Genomic DNA, 17,624 nt, shown 5'->3' on the forward strand with positions numbered 1-17,624 from the left:
ACGTAAAAAAAGGCAAACCTTTATGGGAGTTTTATGTAGCAATGATTTATGTTCTTTCCACTACTCTATTGATGAACTCCAATCAATGCCACTGGTGTATTTAAACCGCATTGACTATTTTGGATCATCACATGTTTCACAAGGAAGGTGTCAGAATTTAAAGAACAAGATGGCAGCCACATTCAGAAATGCTAATCACCTCCTGAAGTGATTCGAGGAACAACTGCAGCATAATTATTTGGTTGAACTTGAAATACATATTAACTGGCACAAAGAGAGGCGGAGAAGGGACACAGGGAGACTTGCATCATCTTAAATTAAATGTTTTATTATTTTTTCAGACAAACTGTGGAGCCATGGTTCATTGTCACCATGGCTCCATCTCACCAGTTGCTTGGCAACCAACGCCTCATTGGAACTGATGCAACTACTCAGGACTTCATAATTACAGGCTCTTTATCAGTAGTTGACAAAAAGACAATAGGATTGCATGATAAAATGATCTAATGAAGCTGGATTACAAAGGAATTAATTTGATATCTGTAGCTTATGTTAAAAAACAAATGCATTTTAAAGCTGCTGTTTCGGTCAGTTTCTAGCATTTGCATGTGTCTGTGGTTCTTTGTGTTTTATCTATTTCCTTGCTGGCCAAGCAAGTGATTCCTCCAGCCAGGTGTTGGGTTCTCCCCCCTGGGGGAGGGCAGAGCTCCCGTATCAGAGGGGCTCTTCTGGGCACGAGGGAGAGCCAGGGAATTCACGAAAAGGCCTGCAAGGTAATTAAACCTCTGTGAACAATTTGAGATGTGAAAATCTGAAATGTTCTCAAATGTGGTTTGAGAATTCATGCCTGAGATTTGGGGGTTCAACTTAAATTGAGCTGACAGGTGGGGAAAGAAACCTTTACAAAATAACAATTATGTCCTCTTAGGTCCCATTACAAAGGCTTCCGTGTAATTATTTAACGTCAGTGCAGTCATTAATGCATGCAGTGACCTTCACTGTGATTCTGGCAGCCGAGGGACTGTGATTATGACTAAATCTGTGATCATCATCATTTCATATTCCTACAAGATGAATGAGAACTTTTAATAACCTTAAATGTCTAACAAAAGAGGAGAATTAAGGCCTTCATTTAGAGTTTAATGACAAAAGATGATAATTGGGTTTTAAAGAAAAGTCATTATGGAATAAAATGGAAGCCAAACCCTCGGCTTATTATCTCTCTAAGCACATTTTCAGAAATGGCATTTATTTTGTATTCAATTTATATCAGTGTTGAACTTAATGCATTGTTTATAATTATCTTTCAGGCTTTCAAGTGTGCTAAAGTGAAAGCAGTGTTCTAAGACTGATAACTATGATTTTAATAAGGATGTATGCTACTTTTGAATAACTAGGCCTCGTTTTCTCACCCAGGTTTGGTCTCTTGCAGGACGAGTCTCTCTGGCTGGAGTCGGAGGACGCTGATGTGCTCTCTGTGGAGCTGGACTTCACAGAATCCACTGATGGTACTGGCGGTTTTGGAGGATTTGATTTGGGTTTGGCCGTCACTCCCACTGATCCCGAGTTGCTGTAGTCTGGATGACAACACCAATAACAGGTCATTAAAGCCATGAGTTGCCTTTAGTGTAATTTATTAACCTAATAAGAGGACCTGTGCTTTCACAAACACAGTGACAGTACAATATTTCTTCAAGTCACCAAAAATGTAACTTGAGTGATGATCTTTCCTTCCTGCAGCGGTCAGACTATACAACCAGCACAGCCCCTAGTTGACCCCTCCCCCCCCCACACACACACACACACACACACACACCACAACACAACACAGACTATATCACCCCTTGCTGCTGAATACCAACAAACTATGTGCAATATATAAATGCCGTTAATAACTATGTAATATATACCTGGCTGCTAAATCCTTAGAACTGTTACAAGGTGTGAATTTTAAATTATGGAACTTTTTATTTTGTATTATATCATAACTTAGTACTTTTTTTGTGGCTCTTTTTCCTGCTGTAACTACGCAAATGTCCCCTCCGTGGGACTAATAAAGGTATTCTGGTTCTGAATCAACATCAAGCTATGTTTGGCTGCCGTACCAGAATACTCATCAAGTCGAAAACGTCCAAAGCAGAGGTGAATCCTCCACTGTTTCCTGACATTTTCCTTCATCAGACAGTGGAATAGGAAGATGAAAAGTCCTGGAAAATACATAAAAGAAAGATAAGGTCATGAGCTTAGAAGGACAATATTGGATCTTTGGTGGCTCTTTTGGCCCTCAGCAGTTATTTGTAGTCTCGATCGAGCAAGCCATTTCTATCCCAGAAGTGAGAAGTTGAAAGGGTGTATTTGTGTCACTCTCAGACATAAAAGAAAGCAATATAACAAAGGCCAGCCGAGGTAAAGGCAGTTGTGAAATAGTTGCATCATTCAGCCTCTGTTGGATGAACTTTTTTATTTTGTTGGTTTCTGTTGAACTGTGAACATGAGGAGGGATGTTGACGAAACCTGCGTACGTGTTTAGTAAACCTTCCTCTTCAACAATTTGTTAACCAACATGTCTTTCTATTCTTGTGCATTGGTCTTTACATGCTGCACATTTGCATATTTAGATATCATCCAGAATGGTTTTCATTGATTGTAGAACAATTGAAACCACAACCTTGCAGGGTGTTGAGTCCAGCGAAAAGGTAGAGCAGAACTACTCTGGCTGGTCCCACCGTGAAGAAGCCAACAGTCCAGGTGAGTCCCAGTAACAGAGTGATACTGGCCACGCCCTTCAGGTCGTGCATGAGTCCGCCGCGAATCCCAGCCGGCCTGTTGACTCGCATGTGACGAATCTGGATCAGAACCACGACAAAAACCTAAAAGGAGATTCAAAGGAAGATCTAGTTAAATACAGGAAAACAATAGACTACATAGGCAAGTGCCCTCAAAAATGAAAAGAAAAAAAGGGAATTAGGAGAATACTGTGATACATTTACCATTTAAGATGGGGGCATAGGCCATTCTTTAAGTAGTATGAGCATCTTGACAACAGTTCGGCAAATGTTATAGCTATTTACCGCAATGTTGAAGAGAAAGACCAGCGCGGCATAAGCAACCACGGACACGTAAAATGTCAGATCGTCCTGGATCCAACAGCTGAGGGAACAAGGAAAGAGGGATGGAAACAAGTAGGAACGATTTAGAGGCTATCAAACCGCTAATTCAAGTTTTGATATTAATTTCAGTTTTTAGTTTGACTTTATTAAGACCAGATTGATATGTCACTTGTATGTATCCAAAGGATTAAAAACATTTTTGCAATATTTCTTTAACTGTTGGTGACAATACTAGAAAATATAATCTTAATAATGTATTTATACTCTTGTTTAATAATTGAGAAAATCCAGTCAAGTTTGAAGTTTGCTTGACACGAGATTTAAAAATTCTGTCTATATTCTGTCTCACTGCTGATTGAAACCCCTGTGTTTCAAATATGCCTCAGGACATGAATAATTAATTTAGGATAAACTCACAAGTTGTCAGAGTTGTCTAGAGTTGTCTTCAGGCTTTGTTGACCGTGTGTGTAGAGGTGACTGCCGTAGGCCTCTCTGTTCACGATAAGCACCAGGATGCAGATAACCAGAGGAATGCCTGGAGGGACAATTTAAATTGGTCAGGACTCCCTGGAAGAAGAGATCTTGTATCTCAATGGGACATTCCTGGATAAATAAAGGATAAATAAAATAAAAATAAAAATTCATTTATAGCAAATAATAATTTTGGTTGTCACAATATTCTGGCCAGCAACAAAATGTTATGTCAGTCAGGTGAACAAACGACTCACCCCACCCCAGAGAGCAGAACTTTAGGATGTAAGAGGGCACGTAGACGTTGAAGACTTTGACGAGTGCAAAGTACATGTTAACGGCCTCTAACCCCATCCAGGTGAATGACGCCAGGAGGAAGTAATGCATTGTGGATGCTACAGCCACGCAGAGGCCGTACAGACCCCAGGAGGACAGCCACGAGTTGACCAGAAACACCAGGTTCAAGCCCAGCAGCGCCAGGGAGAGGTGGATCAGGATCTGAGAGGGGTAGTCCCGACGAAGCTTCCTGAGACAGAGATAAGGGGAGAAAACGAAAGGTAAGACAGAGAAACATCACAACATTTAAGTGGATATTTGATTATGCTTAAATTATATTATTCATTTAGGACACATGGTTGGTTATTATTTTCTCTTTATTTATGCTACACACTACACAAAGTTTAAACAAAAATCTAGTAGGTCCCTCCTTACAATCAAACAAACAAACAAACAGACAAACCAAGTTGCAAACATGACAGGAGGTTTTAACAACTCAGAGGTTTGAGTCTCACTCGAAAGCTGTGTAGGTGAGAACAGTGATTCCCAAAAACACTGAGGAGACTCCACATCCAACGTAAGTGATGATGGTGAGGATCTGCTCATTAGCCGGGTCCAACTGAGTCCTGGAGACGGCCTACACACACACACAAACACAACAAGGCTTTATGAGCAAGAGTGTATTTATTTGTCTCATGTATCACAAATAACTGACAGTGACTGCTTTTGTGTCTAATACAAAGTATGTGACGTGAACAACTCTCAAATGTTTAGCTTACTAAAGCACTAGAATGTGAAAAATGGTTGCGAAAATATTAATTAGTGTGAATTGCTGTCACAATAGGAGATGTATCCATGATATGTTTTACAGTACATTTGTCAGCATTTATATGTTTCACAATAGATTAATTGCATTTGATTATTTCAAAGTTATATGCTCAAGGTTGTGATAAATTACAATGCCATTTGCCTTTTTGTGAAAGTACTCTAGAACAGGAAGCATGTCCTACAATGACTTTGTCTAATCAAAAATAATCTGGGTCAAACTTTACTTGACAGTAGTTAATTTGTATTGTGCTTTGAGCGCCCTCTGCTGGTCAAATCTGAGTCTAACCACTTACCCCTTCTCTAAGACGACATCTATTAATACTGCTACCATTACCAAAATTCATAAGCATGCTAAAGTCACTGTGGAGCCAACGTTTATCTAGGAAAGAAATATAATAAACGCATACCAGAAGAACTCCGAAGTGTGTGAGATGATCACACAGGCACGTTGTGTACTGAGAGCTGCTGTTTTCTTTCCTGCAGCCGTCATCATCCCAGCCTCCGTGTCCATCTATGTGATGACACAGACATTCAGTAACACACAGTCCATCCAGCAAGTGCAGTGAGGATTTAAATCAGGACCTACTGTTTTTATTGAAGTTCCAGTACACGCACTGCACGTCCCTGTGAAGCTTCAACAGAGATGGGAATGAAATGGTTTTGTTAATCAAATGTGTTCAATCACTACATAAACAGCAGTGGTAACTCTGTATCAGATTTGATTTGTATAGCCTTGTTTTTAGTGGGCCGTTCATCCTACTGTGTTGGGTATTAGATGGTAGAGCATGACTTCCACGTCTTCATCCAGGTCTTTGATTGGAGCGCTGGCGTTCGTCACACTGGCTGATACCACAAAGGTGTTGAGGACGTGCCCCTGTTGGCTGTTCTGAAGAAAAGAATGAAATGTGTATGCAAGTTGGATTGTTTAATATATAACAGTCTACCCAGTATATTTGAAACATTGAGGGTTTCAAATAAATGTTTTATCGGAATTGTATGTGTTATATTTAATTTTATATTATTATTTATTACCTTGAAGAGCATTGGGATGCCGAAGAACTGAAACTTGACTCTGGGTGGGCTCTGGGTGGAGCTGTTCTCTGGGAAGCTGTGCTGCAGGACGGACGGCAGGGAGATGAAAGCCACTGTTTGGTTGAAGGGATAGCTGTTGATGAAGATCTACACAGAAATAATAAAACAAACATGTAATGCTCTTTTAAGCTCAGACACAGCCAGCCTTCATAAGAAAAACAACAGTCAAAGCAATTACTGACTATGGCTGGGCTTCATCATTTGAATTATACTTTCATGAAGGGTATATTCATTCAAATCAAGAGATTGATCCGTTTACATATACCTTATAGTTTTGTTCTATTGAATGGATTCTGGAAATCAGTTGGCTTTACCAATCCATATATAGAGGACATTTGTAGGTGGTGTTGTGACTTTACTAACCTCAGGCTTTTTGCCTGCGCGATCAGATGACACTCCGAAAGTTAAACTGCTGAACTCTCCAGGAACTACATCCACCACTGAGATAGCAATGGAGGGGGCAGTCAGGGTGGAGGAGCCCTCGTAGCCCACCATCCTGTCTCCCACTGCCTCAGTGATGTTGAGGATCCTGAGGAGGAAACAGTAAGGAAACTGATTAGACGTCAAACAGAAAATCTGAGCCAGTCCCTTCAGTTTTCCCTCCTTACATGTTAGTAAAAGGCACCAGGTTGCTGTCAGACTCCAGTATGTTAGAGATGATGTTGATGAGAGCTTGGCCCAGGCATGGTGTGACCCTGCTGAGGTTCACAATGTCCTCCAGCTTGTTGAGGACTGTGGCCACCTCCTGGTAGTTCAGTGTGGAGTGGTCGCTCAATAAATCCTTAATCATCTCCACCACCTCCAGTACATTTTCTGCAGATGAGTGATACAACATGTGGTGTTTTTACTTTTTTTTTAAAATCCTGGTATTTACACTGATTAGTTGTTATGGGGATTTAAATGTACAAAACAGGTATGAACTTAGCAACATTGACTATTTTTGCATGCCAGCAACACTCAACAAAATGTGCCAACATGACAGTATCCCTGGTGTCACTGCCATCTGGTAAATGGCATATTCTGTTTGGATGTTCCCTTTTAGACCTTATTCCTAGTGTCGTTTTCTCCGCTTAAGACATCATATTAATTGGAATATTATCAATAATATTTCTGGAATACCTATTTTAATTAGCCGCAGAAAGAACTTTGTATCTCTTTTGGAATAAGGACAAGAAAAAATGAATATTTTCTGCAGGTAAACCAAGTCACTGTAACATTCCTCTAATTCATCTGTTTTTAGGCAACTAAATCCAGTATGTGATTATGGATTTTTTTGGATCTTTGGCATTACATTTTGAACCATACATTTGAGATTGAATGTGTATAAGCTGACCGATAGAACATGAGACAGGCAAATAAGTAAAACGTGTCCCACAGACCAGAAGTGACTTCAACATGATTCAGATCAGGGATGGTCTCCACCACCAGACCACAGTCCTCCAGGTCTGAGACCAGCCAGTGAGTACTGAGGGACAGTTTGCTGTCAGACAAACAGGTGGAGAGAGGGCTTTAAAAAAACACTTTTCAAACAAATGTTATGGTATATTTTTATTTATATGTTCTAGAATATATCCATATTTGCATAAGACAGATTTTAGACAGCTGGGAAGTTGTTGATCCTGGGAATTACACATCGATTAACTCGGTCATTAGTAACACCCACCTGCTGCTTAATGATTTTACAGCCTAGCCTCTTACAGCTTATGAGCAGCCATTAATAAACATTGTCAACAAACAGAAAGGGCCCTAAACACAGTGAGAGGCAGATACAAAGATATACCAACGGATGTAATCAATGGTGAAATAGGCCTGCAGTCACTCATGGGTTAGAGTCATGTGGACAAAGCAAACCAGCTAAACACATTTAGCCTTTTCTCAGCGTGCCTGCATGATAACAATAACAATTAGTCAGAGACCAAAGATGTCTTTCTTTTGCTTTTATTGTACTACCAACAGTGCTGTAACAAAATTAATTTCATTTTAAATGAAACCAAATGGACAGAAGCCGCCAAAGAAGCATATCGTCACCTCTGATCATAACTGGTAATGGCTTGGTATCAGAGATTAATCCACTGTCTTAGCGCTCACCATTGTCGTCTGCCGTGGCTTAGAGGGTTTTTTGGGCACGGCTGAGATGCATTTTTAGCTCCTGGAGTGTCGGGCCACACAAACAGGCCTTTCATCGTCAGGTAGGTTTCTGCGTTGCACTTAGTTATCACTACAACAGAGAGAGAGAAAAAGAGAAGGAGAGGATAGTCTTTTCTTCTAGAATGTATTAACGATTGTGTTTAGTAATTGTATTCCTCTTTTAAACGATATGCTCTGTAACCTTTACTGAACCTCACTCACATATGCGGCTTATCTGTATGTCCTCAGTTACTATGGAGATCAATCCGTTGTTGTAAGGCGTCAGCAGTAGGTGTCGTATCTGCGTTTCTGCTTCCTGTGTGTCCAACTGCGACATCATGACCAAAACCTGGAAAATACAGCTCTCTCTGCAGACAGTAGAAGTTAAATGTGTTGTGCAAAACGCTCTTTTGGTCCTATTATGATTTATCATGTAGTAAAACATTCCGGGTACATTTGGTGTATAAATCCTTAAAATTCATTGAGAATCTAAATTGAACCACACAAATTAGGATGCAGGGTGAGAAAGAAAGCACCGATACAGTCTCGTGATCAACTCATTGTATATCTTCCACCACATTTACTGTATTCCTTTTCCTTTGGTTTCATTTGTCCAAAATCTAGGTGAAATTATGGAGAGCCTCAATATCCATACCTTGAAATGCTGGGCCCAAACACCTGGAAAAGAATACACATATTTACACAGCTTTAAAAACAAATGGCAGTTCAAGACAGAACATACAAGGGTTACACAAATGTTAATAATTGCATATTCCACCCTGCGTAGTACCAAATGTAAAATCAGGCTTCAAATCCTGTGAAATGTATTCATCTTGCTATATTTGTTCTCATTTATCTCATTGTCTTGTTACATTTTTCTAAATTGATACCTTTTTAGGATAGAGAAAACTATTTCAAATATCAAGTTTGCCTACCAGCATATTTCTGTAGTTCTTATGTAGAAATAGTCTCAAAAATCATGCAAAAGATGTCATATATTTAAAGTTTTAATTGTGACTAGATCTTTTTATGGTTACTTACTTTGTTAGCAGTGGATTGCAGTTTATCTTGACGCCTAAAAGTGAAATCAGTGTTTTACATTTTTCTGGAATAGGATGTTGAGTTAATGTTCTGGCAGCTACTGTACATCCCATACTGTACCTTTGAGTTTTGGGGAGCAGCTGAAGGTCAAGCACCATCATCATGTCATCTGGTAGACTGGAGTTAAGCTGTGGAGAGTCAAATGTCACATTAACAACTAATATTAAAACAATATTACTCAGACCTGAAGAACTTTGTTATCATCAGACCTGACCTACCCAGGTGGAAACTGTCTGTCCTGGGTCAGAGTCTCCTGTTAGGGACATATTCATCTTAACCTCAAAATACAGCTCTGTAGAGGAGATCCAAACAAAAGAAACAATTGGGTATCCTGTAGGGTACAACTAATAAAATAATGTAATAATCCACACAAAACTGATAATCTGACTGACCAGAGACATTAGCCGGGGTCATTGTATTCAAGGTTGTGACTGGAGCTGCAGTGGTAGGGACACTTGTGGGGGTGCTAGTGGTTTTAATGGATGTTGTGGTTTTAAATGTGGTGGTTGTGACTGAGGATTCTGTTACCTCTCCAGGAGGACTGGTGGTAACAGCGGAGAAACTTTCTAGAAACAGAGGAATGATAATTGTGAACCAGAAGGACTTAATCTGCAAAAAATCCACATGGGAGAGTGTGATTTCCTACCAACAGGTGTGGCGTGTATGCTGTCGCAATCAGCCTGCAGCTGGAATTTCTCATTGGGGTCGTAGTAGATGTCCCTCAGTTCTGTGGGGATCATATTTTTCACGGTTGCCACGTTCAAGCAGGGGATAACGTTGATATGAACCAGGCAGTCAAACCTGCAGGGGAGACATCGAGGGTTTATACTGTCCTCTGCTGCGGTGCTTAACCTATTTTAGGCTTTTAATCCCTTGAAATGAAGCAGTGTCCATATGTTAGGCCTTAGTTTGGACATCATTCACAAGCAGTTTAACCAATGTTTTTATTTTACTCATTGCAAGTACTGATTACTTTCTGCCTTGATTTACCGTTTTACTTCTCTTTAGTTTATTCTGCCTCACTGTACAAGATTCAGACCAGCAGATTTATTGAAATACAAATGTGATTAATTAAAAGTTTTAAGAAGCTATGGCAATTTAGATGAACTTAAAAGAAACATAATTACAATAATATGTTACGTTGCAGATAGATATATCGTATAATTAAAGGAACACTATTTGATCTATAATTATATCCTGCCCCCTATAGTTGATCTTCTTAATGCCAAACCATTATCCGATTTTAATATTTAAAAAATAAATCATTGTGTGAAACAGTAACCCTGGACCATGTTACCTTTTTAAAGAGGGAGACCACCGCACCTGAAGAATAAAAGACACATAGATTTCAAAGGTTTACTAAATATCACCACTGAGAAAATTCCTATATGCTTAGAGCCTAAGTGATAATGGAGTTTGGAGGGTAATACAAGTATCATAGTTTTTAAATGACTTAATAACAATTTATTGGCCAATATTGCCTCATAGTGAAAATATGTGATTTGTTATGTTTGGCGATATTAATAAAAATTGAACTGAGAATTGGTCAACAAACCATCACTAGCACAGAGTGTCCGCGGGGTCTTAAAACGTATTAAAAGTTGATAAATCAATTTAGTGAAAATTAAGGCTATTAAAAAGTATTACGGTATTACATTTTGTAGTTTGTTTTCAATAAGTATATAAATTGTCCAAAGAGGTTGTATTCTACAGTCTGCCTGAATGTAATCATGGCGTAGGTGTGCAGTGTAATTCTGTGTAGTTTATTTATGGCATCCTGTTGGGTTTGACGTCATCTGAACAGGACATCGCGCGCTCACTGCTTGATAGCGCGCAAAGGTCCGTTTACGCAGGTTGTTAAACAACATCGTTATGGGGAAATGCAAGTTTGCGTCCAAATGGTTGGAAGATAAGGAGGAAGGACGATCAATACTGTATATAGTCAATGTGAGGTAAAGTGTGTCGCCAATGTAAGTGGCGATGAGGTCTTAAAATGTATGGAAAGGGTCTTAAAAACGTCTTAAAGGGTATTACATTTGACTCCAGGATTCCTGCATATACCCTGTAGCACCACCAAAGAGCACATACAGTGTTCTAATGCATTTATCAATGTGAGGCTTTAATGTGCTTCTTACCAGCTTGTTTTCATTCACAAAGCTGTTGTTTTTCTTGGATCTGCGAAAAAGATCACAAACACCCATTGGTTCCACTTCTCCGTCGTATACTATAAAATAGGGTTTAATTGACGGGACACAACATGACATTCGTAGATATTTTATTACAAAATACACCGAGAAAACTCCAATCTTCTCATACCTGGGTACTTCGAACACGGACACTCTGTTTAGGAAGAAGGTGCTCGGCAGAACCGTTCTGAGCTGCAGGAACAACAACACCAAAGCAACAGTGAGAATAAACAGTAACAATGTTAATAGTAAAGCATCCGGAATATCTGTAGGTTAGGTAGTAAAATATTTCTTTGAGGTTCCTCCATTGTTTCTTTACCCAGGTATGTGCGATGTCTCTGGCCGTGTAGAGCTTTGTGTTGTTTTTCCCATCGGAGCGCATGATGAGAAACATCAGTCTCACTTTGTACACGGACCATTCTGCCAAAGAGAATACAAAACACCATTATGTAAATGTGAGTCAAGAAAAAGTAACTATTAAAACATATGCACAAGAGAATTATGAATATCAAGTATGGTTAAAAATTCTTAGCATCATTATATTTTCAGTAAATCCTGAAAGCATTTTAATTTCTGATTGTTCCAGTTGAATTACAACTTCTGAAGCAGAACTCAAGGCTGCAATAAATCGCTTATACTGAAACAATTTATGCAGAACTACTTCTTCCCGTTATTGATAGTATCAACGGTATCAATCAATCAATCAATGTTTATTTATATAGCCCAATATCACAAATGTTACATTTGTCTCAGTGGTCTTCACAGTGTGCACAGAATATCAGTATAAACTTTCCTGATACTGTATAACCTCTGTATTCAAATGAGTCAGATATTTATCTTTAGTCTGTAGATTGTCTTTGTTACCCTTTTTTAATGCGGTGTACGTGACTGATCCTACTGAACTTAATTAATACTTTAATAAAATGAAAATGAAGATTTGTGTAATTCTGACAGGTTAATAGCTTTTTCTAATGAAATAATTATAATCGGTGATTTACAAAAAAAAAGGTTATTTAGTTAAAAAAGGTTAATGAATATCAGCATTTCAGGACTCGGAGGTTGAAAATGAGTGCAGGTTCCTGCCTAGCAGAGTGAAAATAACAACGTATGGCAGCTGTATGATTAATGCTTCTGATTTTAGTGTTATTGATCACAGAATGGCTTCAATATTTACTTAACTGACAAAGAGACAGGGGGTCAATATTTAATCTGAGGGCTGAGGACACACTGTAAACCAAAGGCAGCCACGGTTGGACGAAGCTGTAAAACGCTTGATAAAACTGACAGGTGATTTACTGCACTGTTGTAAACACTGTGGGACGCATCCAAGGGCGAAAATATCCATTTTGTTGCGACTTAACGTAGGGTTGATATCATTTCACACAAAACTGAAGAAACATATTTCAGTTAAAGTAGAGGACTCACTACACTCCAGGCTGGAATTTGAAAACACATCACAGAACGGGGTGTCCCAGTTGTCTCTCTCCCACTTCACAACGTCCCCCTCTGTGCATCTCAGTGATGTCACATCCTGTTCGCTGCGTTCTCGCCCCCATAGCCGAAACAGAGATAATTTGCCCACCAGAGCTGGAAATGTAATACCGTTGACCACGCTGCGGGACGCACCGAGAGTAAGCGTCCCATTGGGGGACAGTTTGCGGGAAAGGGAGGGAGTATCTACATTGTGAGAGAGGAGAAGAAAACAGAGTAAAATAACGCTTTTTTCGGGCATCTAGCGTCCTGTCATGTAGGGTTGATGGAACACACTTGATGAAACTCTGTATACTGGCCGAAATCACTTGATTGGATATTAGAGTGTTAAAAAAGGGAAATCGGATATGAACCATTGGCCTAAACTATCTGTCAATGACTGTCCTTGAGGTTATATTGAGCCTTTAGACGTATCCTATATCTGACATTGGAATTATAATTCCTCAGTTATTCTAAATACTCTAATTTAAGCTTTTTCAATATAAGTTCCTCTTTTGAATGTTTGAATGGTGCTTGGAAATTCCAAAATGCGGCTAAAAGTCGATTTAGGGTGAGGTGAAAGTTTGAATAAAAAGAAGCAGCATTATTACAATTCAAGTCATATTGTGGGCTGTTTATTTTTTCCCTTAGTGGCCTAAAGTATTTTTTAACAGTTTGAGCATGACAGTTTTAGATAGCTGGGGTAAGCCAAGTGCATTCAAACAATAGTAATATTAACAGCTTAGTTGAGAGGGAAAGAGACGGTATTGGATTGGTATCGGCTGATCAAGGTTGTGTATCGTTAAAGAATATGCTGTGTCAAGCCCTCCTTCCTTGTAACCCAGTTGATTAATACTAAACCCACCTGTTCTGATTCTCTCCTGATGGCCATCAATGTACAGGGCCAGTCTGCCTTTATGTTTCCAGGTCAGGCACATTGAGTACCACCGTGACCTACAAAGGTTGATACTACGCGTAGTCGACCACTCAGATCCAAACAACCAGACCAATAAGCGATGCTCCTTCATCGCTAAGCCCAGCTCTGTCTGGACCTCAGGATGACTGTACATGAAGGCGGTCCATGAAGAGGCGGCCTCTTCGGTCTAGATATGGTCATTAAAAGATAATATGTTATTCTAATAACGTGTAATCTTCTAAATGTGCCCCTCCAAAGGTAGGGTTGGGAACAGAAACTCGGTTCCAGATGAGAACCGATAAGAAAATGCCGGGTACCAGGTACCCATACAAAATACACAATTTTGGTTCTGCTTAACGGTTCCTAAACGCGGTAGACCCTGTATTCCACCGGGTCCGTCTGCGCTGCGGTGACCCGGTGGAATACAGGGTAGGCGGACTGGCCATCTGTGTGTTCTGGAGAATAACAGAATGGCCGGTCATCAGCGGGCCGTTGACGGCCGGCTCGGTACGCCGACGGCCGGTGTTGTGTCAAATTATGCACCCCCATCATGAAATGCACCCCTTGTCACGGGAACGCGCATTTGTAAATGAAACGTTAAGACCTTAAAACGATGCTTAAAACGAAAACTAAACGTCCAGTTTTTTTTAATGGTAATTTACAGACTGAGTCGCTTAGTGGTAGCTCATATAGTCTTGATTCTTGTGGTTACATTTTTCGCTCCATATTTTCATGGTAGTGATGTCGAATCCTGGATTTTTCATTCATTCGTCACTTCTTTTACGTTCCCACAGAACTAAACTGCATTCTCAATTACGTTTAGCTAGAAACGTATTTTCTCCCACGTTACGTTTGTTATCAATGTATCTCAAATACGTTTCTTTTCTACATATCTTCTAGAAACATATTTTCTCCCACGTTACGTTAGTTATGAACGTATCTTAAATACGTTTATTTTCTACATATCTTTGTCTTGCATATTTGTCATATAATAAAACTAAATATATGTAATAAATATATGTAATAAATGTTACATAGTCTTTGTCAGCATATTTTTGCCACGTTATGCACCCCTTGCTATCTTACAAAATAAAAGTAAGAAGCACCCCCCTAAAAAAGATGGTTCTCTTATTCCCACCCTCAAGCATTTTTCAGGGTATAGTTGTAGGACTAGTACCAATGAATGGAGCAAGTTTCATGAATGTGATATTTGTATCGCGGTAAACGCTCTGAAGTGAGGCTCCACGACACTAAAAAAGAAAAAGACAAGGTACAGTGTAATGCCTGTTAATAGCTTGCCAAAGGCATAGCTGAGTTAAAATAAAGCACAGCTATTGTGCAATACATTTGTATTGCATGTATATTTTTTTATTTGTAAAAATGTCAGTTAAAGCTTAAAAGAATAAAGATATTTTTGTTATCTAAACGTTTGACCTCTTTCTTTTACAATTTTGGAATCGAAACGGGGAATCGATGAGAACCGGAATCGATAAGCAGAACCGGAATCGGAATCAATACATTTCAAACGATACCCATCCCTACTCAAAGGTGTACCGTAGCAATGTAATTAGACTTATTTCATCGTCAGTACCTCAAAGTTTAGGTTCAGGCAGACGGTGAGCTCCTGCAGGGGGGGGATGGAGACCTGAGGCTTGAGTGTCCAGTTGCTGCACACGGTTGTGAATTGAACCACCTCCCCCCATAGACTGAGCCCAGAGACTGACAGAAAGGGAGAAAACACAGTGAATCATTAACGTGCAGCACATGAGATCTGTAGAGCAGCTGTGACAGTTTAAGTGTTTTATCTCTGAAGCGGCTTTTTGCCAGGCAGCTCTTTTTGATAAGAAAGAAGATGGGTAGAAATATATTTGGTTCTGCTGCATTGTTTTTGATCAGTACTGTTTCAAAATATCAATTTTTTGTTTGACATTGTTATACCAGTGAAATGTTAAATCAGTACTGTTGATCTGTACACGGCTAGCTAGATTTGAATGAAACCTTGGAGTTTAAAGTCGGTATATATATTAACCCTGCAACAAACTATTATATAAGTAAGTGATTTGGTTGCTTTTATGATTTATTTCTTAATAATATAGGTTAAAATATATTAAATAGCATTTTGCAGAGCCTTATTTGTGATTATTTTCATTTTACATTAATCTGCCAATTATTTTCTAAATAAAGTGATTAATCTTGAAATACTAAAAAGAAAAGTAGCAGTACAAATGTCCATCCCAGTTTCTCAAAGTCCAAGCTGGTATCTTTGTAATGTATTGTCCTGTCAGACCTAAACCCATAGAAACTAAAGTAAATAAAAAACAGGAAACAGCGAGTGTTTAACGTTTGCTTTAACTTCTCACATTGGCTTCAAGCTTTTGGCCTTTCATACATGCACGATATGACCCTATATACTGTAGAAGTACATAGTTTGAGATATATATATATTCCAGACATATTTACAATCGACACAGTGACTTTCGCACGGATGCACATGTTGTAATCCAAAAGATAACAAACACTGAGTTTAGAGTGAGACGCGGTCTTCTATCGCTGAAACAAGTCAAATTATTTCAATTGTCATTTCATTTAATCGTTTATTCAGCAGGGACAATGCACATTAATGAACACTTAAAACAAAAAAATGCAAATAGTGTAAATATGCCAGATTTGAGCTTGGAGCTAATTTCCATCCGCAGTCCCTCACATAAAACATTTAAGAACATGACAATTATACACATGGCAAAAACAAATACATGATGTGCAAAAAGTGCAAAAGAGCAAGAGCAGCATACACAAGTGTTTACCACATGGCAGTACAGTATAGCAGCAACGACATATAAAATGCAAGAGAAGATACAAGAGCTACTTAAAGTGCAAGAGGAGATACCCCTGTGTTAAAGTGCATTTAGCGGTGATTGCACATCTGTTTGTTTCTCAACCATTCTTTGAGTTGACCTTTAAAACTGTTGAGAGTGGGACAGTCCCGTGTCTCAGTTGGGAGGCTATTCCACAAAGAGCTGCCTTTAATGGAGAGGACATTTTGTCCAAAAGTGGTCCGTCTACGGTGGACTTCACAGTCTCCTCTGGTGTCTGACCTAGTGCAGCGTCCAGTGTTTTTTGTGGATGAATTCCCCTAAGGCCAGTCCATGTATCGTCTTATTCTTGTATAACCATATTTAAAATTATTATTAAATCTATTGTGATCCTCCCCGCCAATCTTTAGAAGTTTTAATCAATACATTACAAAATATTTATATACCTGATTTTGATCGTCTTTTTAAAATAAGTGCTTTCAACCATGTGGGTATTACCCAAAAAAGAATCAATCATTTTGCAAGTATATCAAATTAAAATGTTACAATTTAGAGACATTAAAAAATGTTGTTGTATTTGTATTGTATGGGCATGAATGCAGTTTATTTTCTATCATTTATCAAGTCTATTTAAAACATTGACTTACCTTGCTCCCCAGTGTTCAGCAGAGACAGAGTGATAAACACATTCAGGAATCTTTGAAGGAAAGTCATCACAAATCTAGAAAGAAAAGAGGTTATAACCCAATCAGTATTTTTTCTTATATCTTAGTATCTTTGCATATTACGTGAATAAAGCAAGTTAATTTTTTTTTGACATATTTAACACTGTGCTCATTAATAATTCTACTACTTTTTGAGATTTCAAGTTTACATTTTCAAGATTTCCTCACCTAAATATTTAACAAGTGCAATACACTTGTCTTAAAACAATGTTCAAGCCTAGAGACAAATTAATTAAACTTACAATGAAATAGCCCTGAGAGCAAAGGAGATCTCTAAATCCTGTTCCAGACTCTGGAGATGTAGCAGAGATTATACACGCTGCTTCAAAGCAGACGGATGAAGCACAAACCTGTCTCTGCAAACAAGGAGGGTGTGTGTGTGTGTGTGTGTGTGTGTGTGTGTGTGTGTGTGTGTGTGTGTGTGTGTGTGTGTGTGTGTGTGTGTGTGTGTGTGTGTGTGTGTGTGTGTGTGTGTGTGTGTGTGTGTGTGTGTGTGTGTGTGTGTGTGT

The 17,624-nt window shown here is 39.0% G+C and overlaps 1 protein-coding gene across 1 annotated transcript; it reads right to left on the minus strand.

Annotated features, from left to right (window-relative positions):
• Window positions 1-629: 629 nt before the first annotated feature.
• On the minus strand, window positions 630-17,104 carry LOC139435049 (adhesion G-protein coupled receptor G4). Its single transcript, XM_071205349.1, has 29 exons — window positions 17,038-17,104; window positions 15,169-15,296; window positions 13,620-13,764; window positions 12,617-12,868; window positions 11,511-11,611; window positions 11,322-11,383; window positions 11,141-11,180; window positions 10,303-10,328; window positions 9,652-9,806; window positions 9,398-9,571; window positions 9,224-9,297; window positions 9,066-9,133; window positions 8,560-8,582; window positions 7,866-7,995; window positions 7,157-7,257; window positions 6,386-6,590; window positions 6,141-6,306; window positions 5,718-5,864; window positions 5,446-5,571; window positions 5,272-5,317; window positions 5,093-5,196; window positions 4,373-4,494; window positions 3,839-4,107; window positions 3,528-3,645; window positions 3,072-3,150; window positions 2,669-2,870; window positions 2,106-2,207; window positions 1,413-1,577; window positions 630-766 (listed from the first exon to the last, which is right to left on the minus strand). Exons 1-29 carry the CDS (start codon window positions 17,102-17,104, stop codon window positions 630-632), a joined length of 3,534 nt encoding a protein of 1,177 aa, XP_071061450.1.
• Between the last annotated feature and the right edge of the window lie 520 nt (window positions 17,105-17,624).

This window comes from Pseudochaenichthys georgianus, chromosome 14 (genome assembly GCF_902827115.2).
Source record: "Pseudochaenichthys georgianus chromosome 14, fPseGeo1.2, whole genome shotgun sequence".
Taxonomy (NCBI): Eukaryota; Metazoa; Chordata; class Actinopteri; order Perciformes; family Channichthyidae; genus Pseudochaenichthys; species Pseudochaenichthys georgianus.

What these genes read in the sequence shown, in the direction of transcription:
- LOC139435049 (XM_071205349.1), bottom strand. Translation starts at nt 17,104, where the DNA reads ATGACTTTCCTTCAAAGATTCCTGAATGTGTTTATCACTCTGTCTCTG. An exon ending in AAATTCCAGCCTGGAGTGTA is followed by an intron (nt 11,612 to 12,616) that starts GTGAGTCCTCTA and finishes TCTCTTTGGCAG; the next exon opens with AATGGTCCGTGTACAAAGTG. An exon ending in CATACACGCCACACCTGTTG is followed by an intron (nt 9,572 to 9,651) that starts GTAGGAAATCAC and finishes CTCTGTTTCTAG; the next exon opens with AAAGTTTCTCCGCTGTTACC.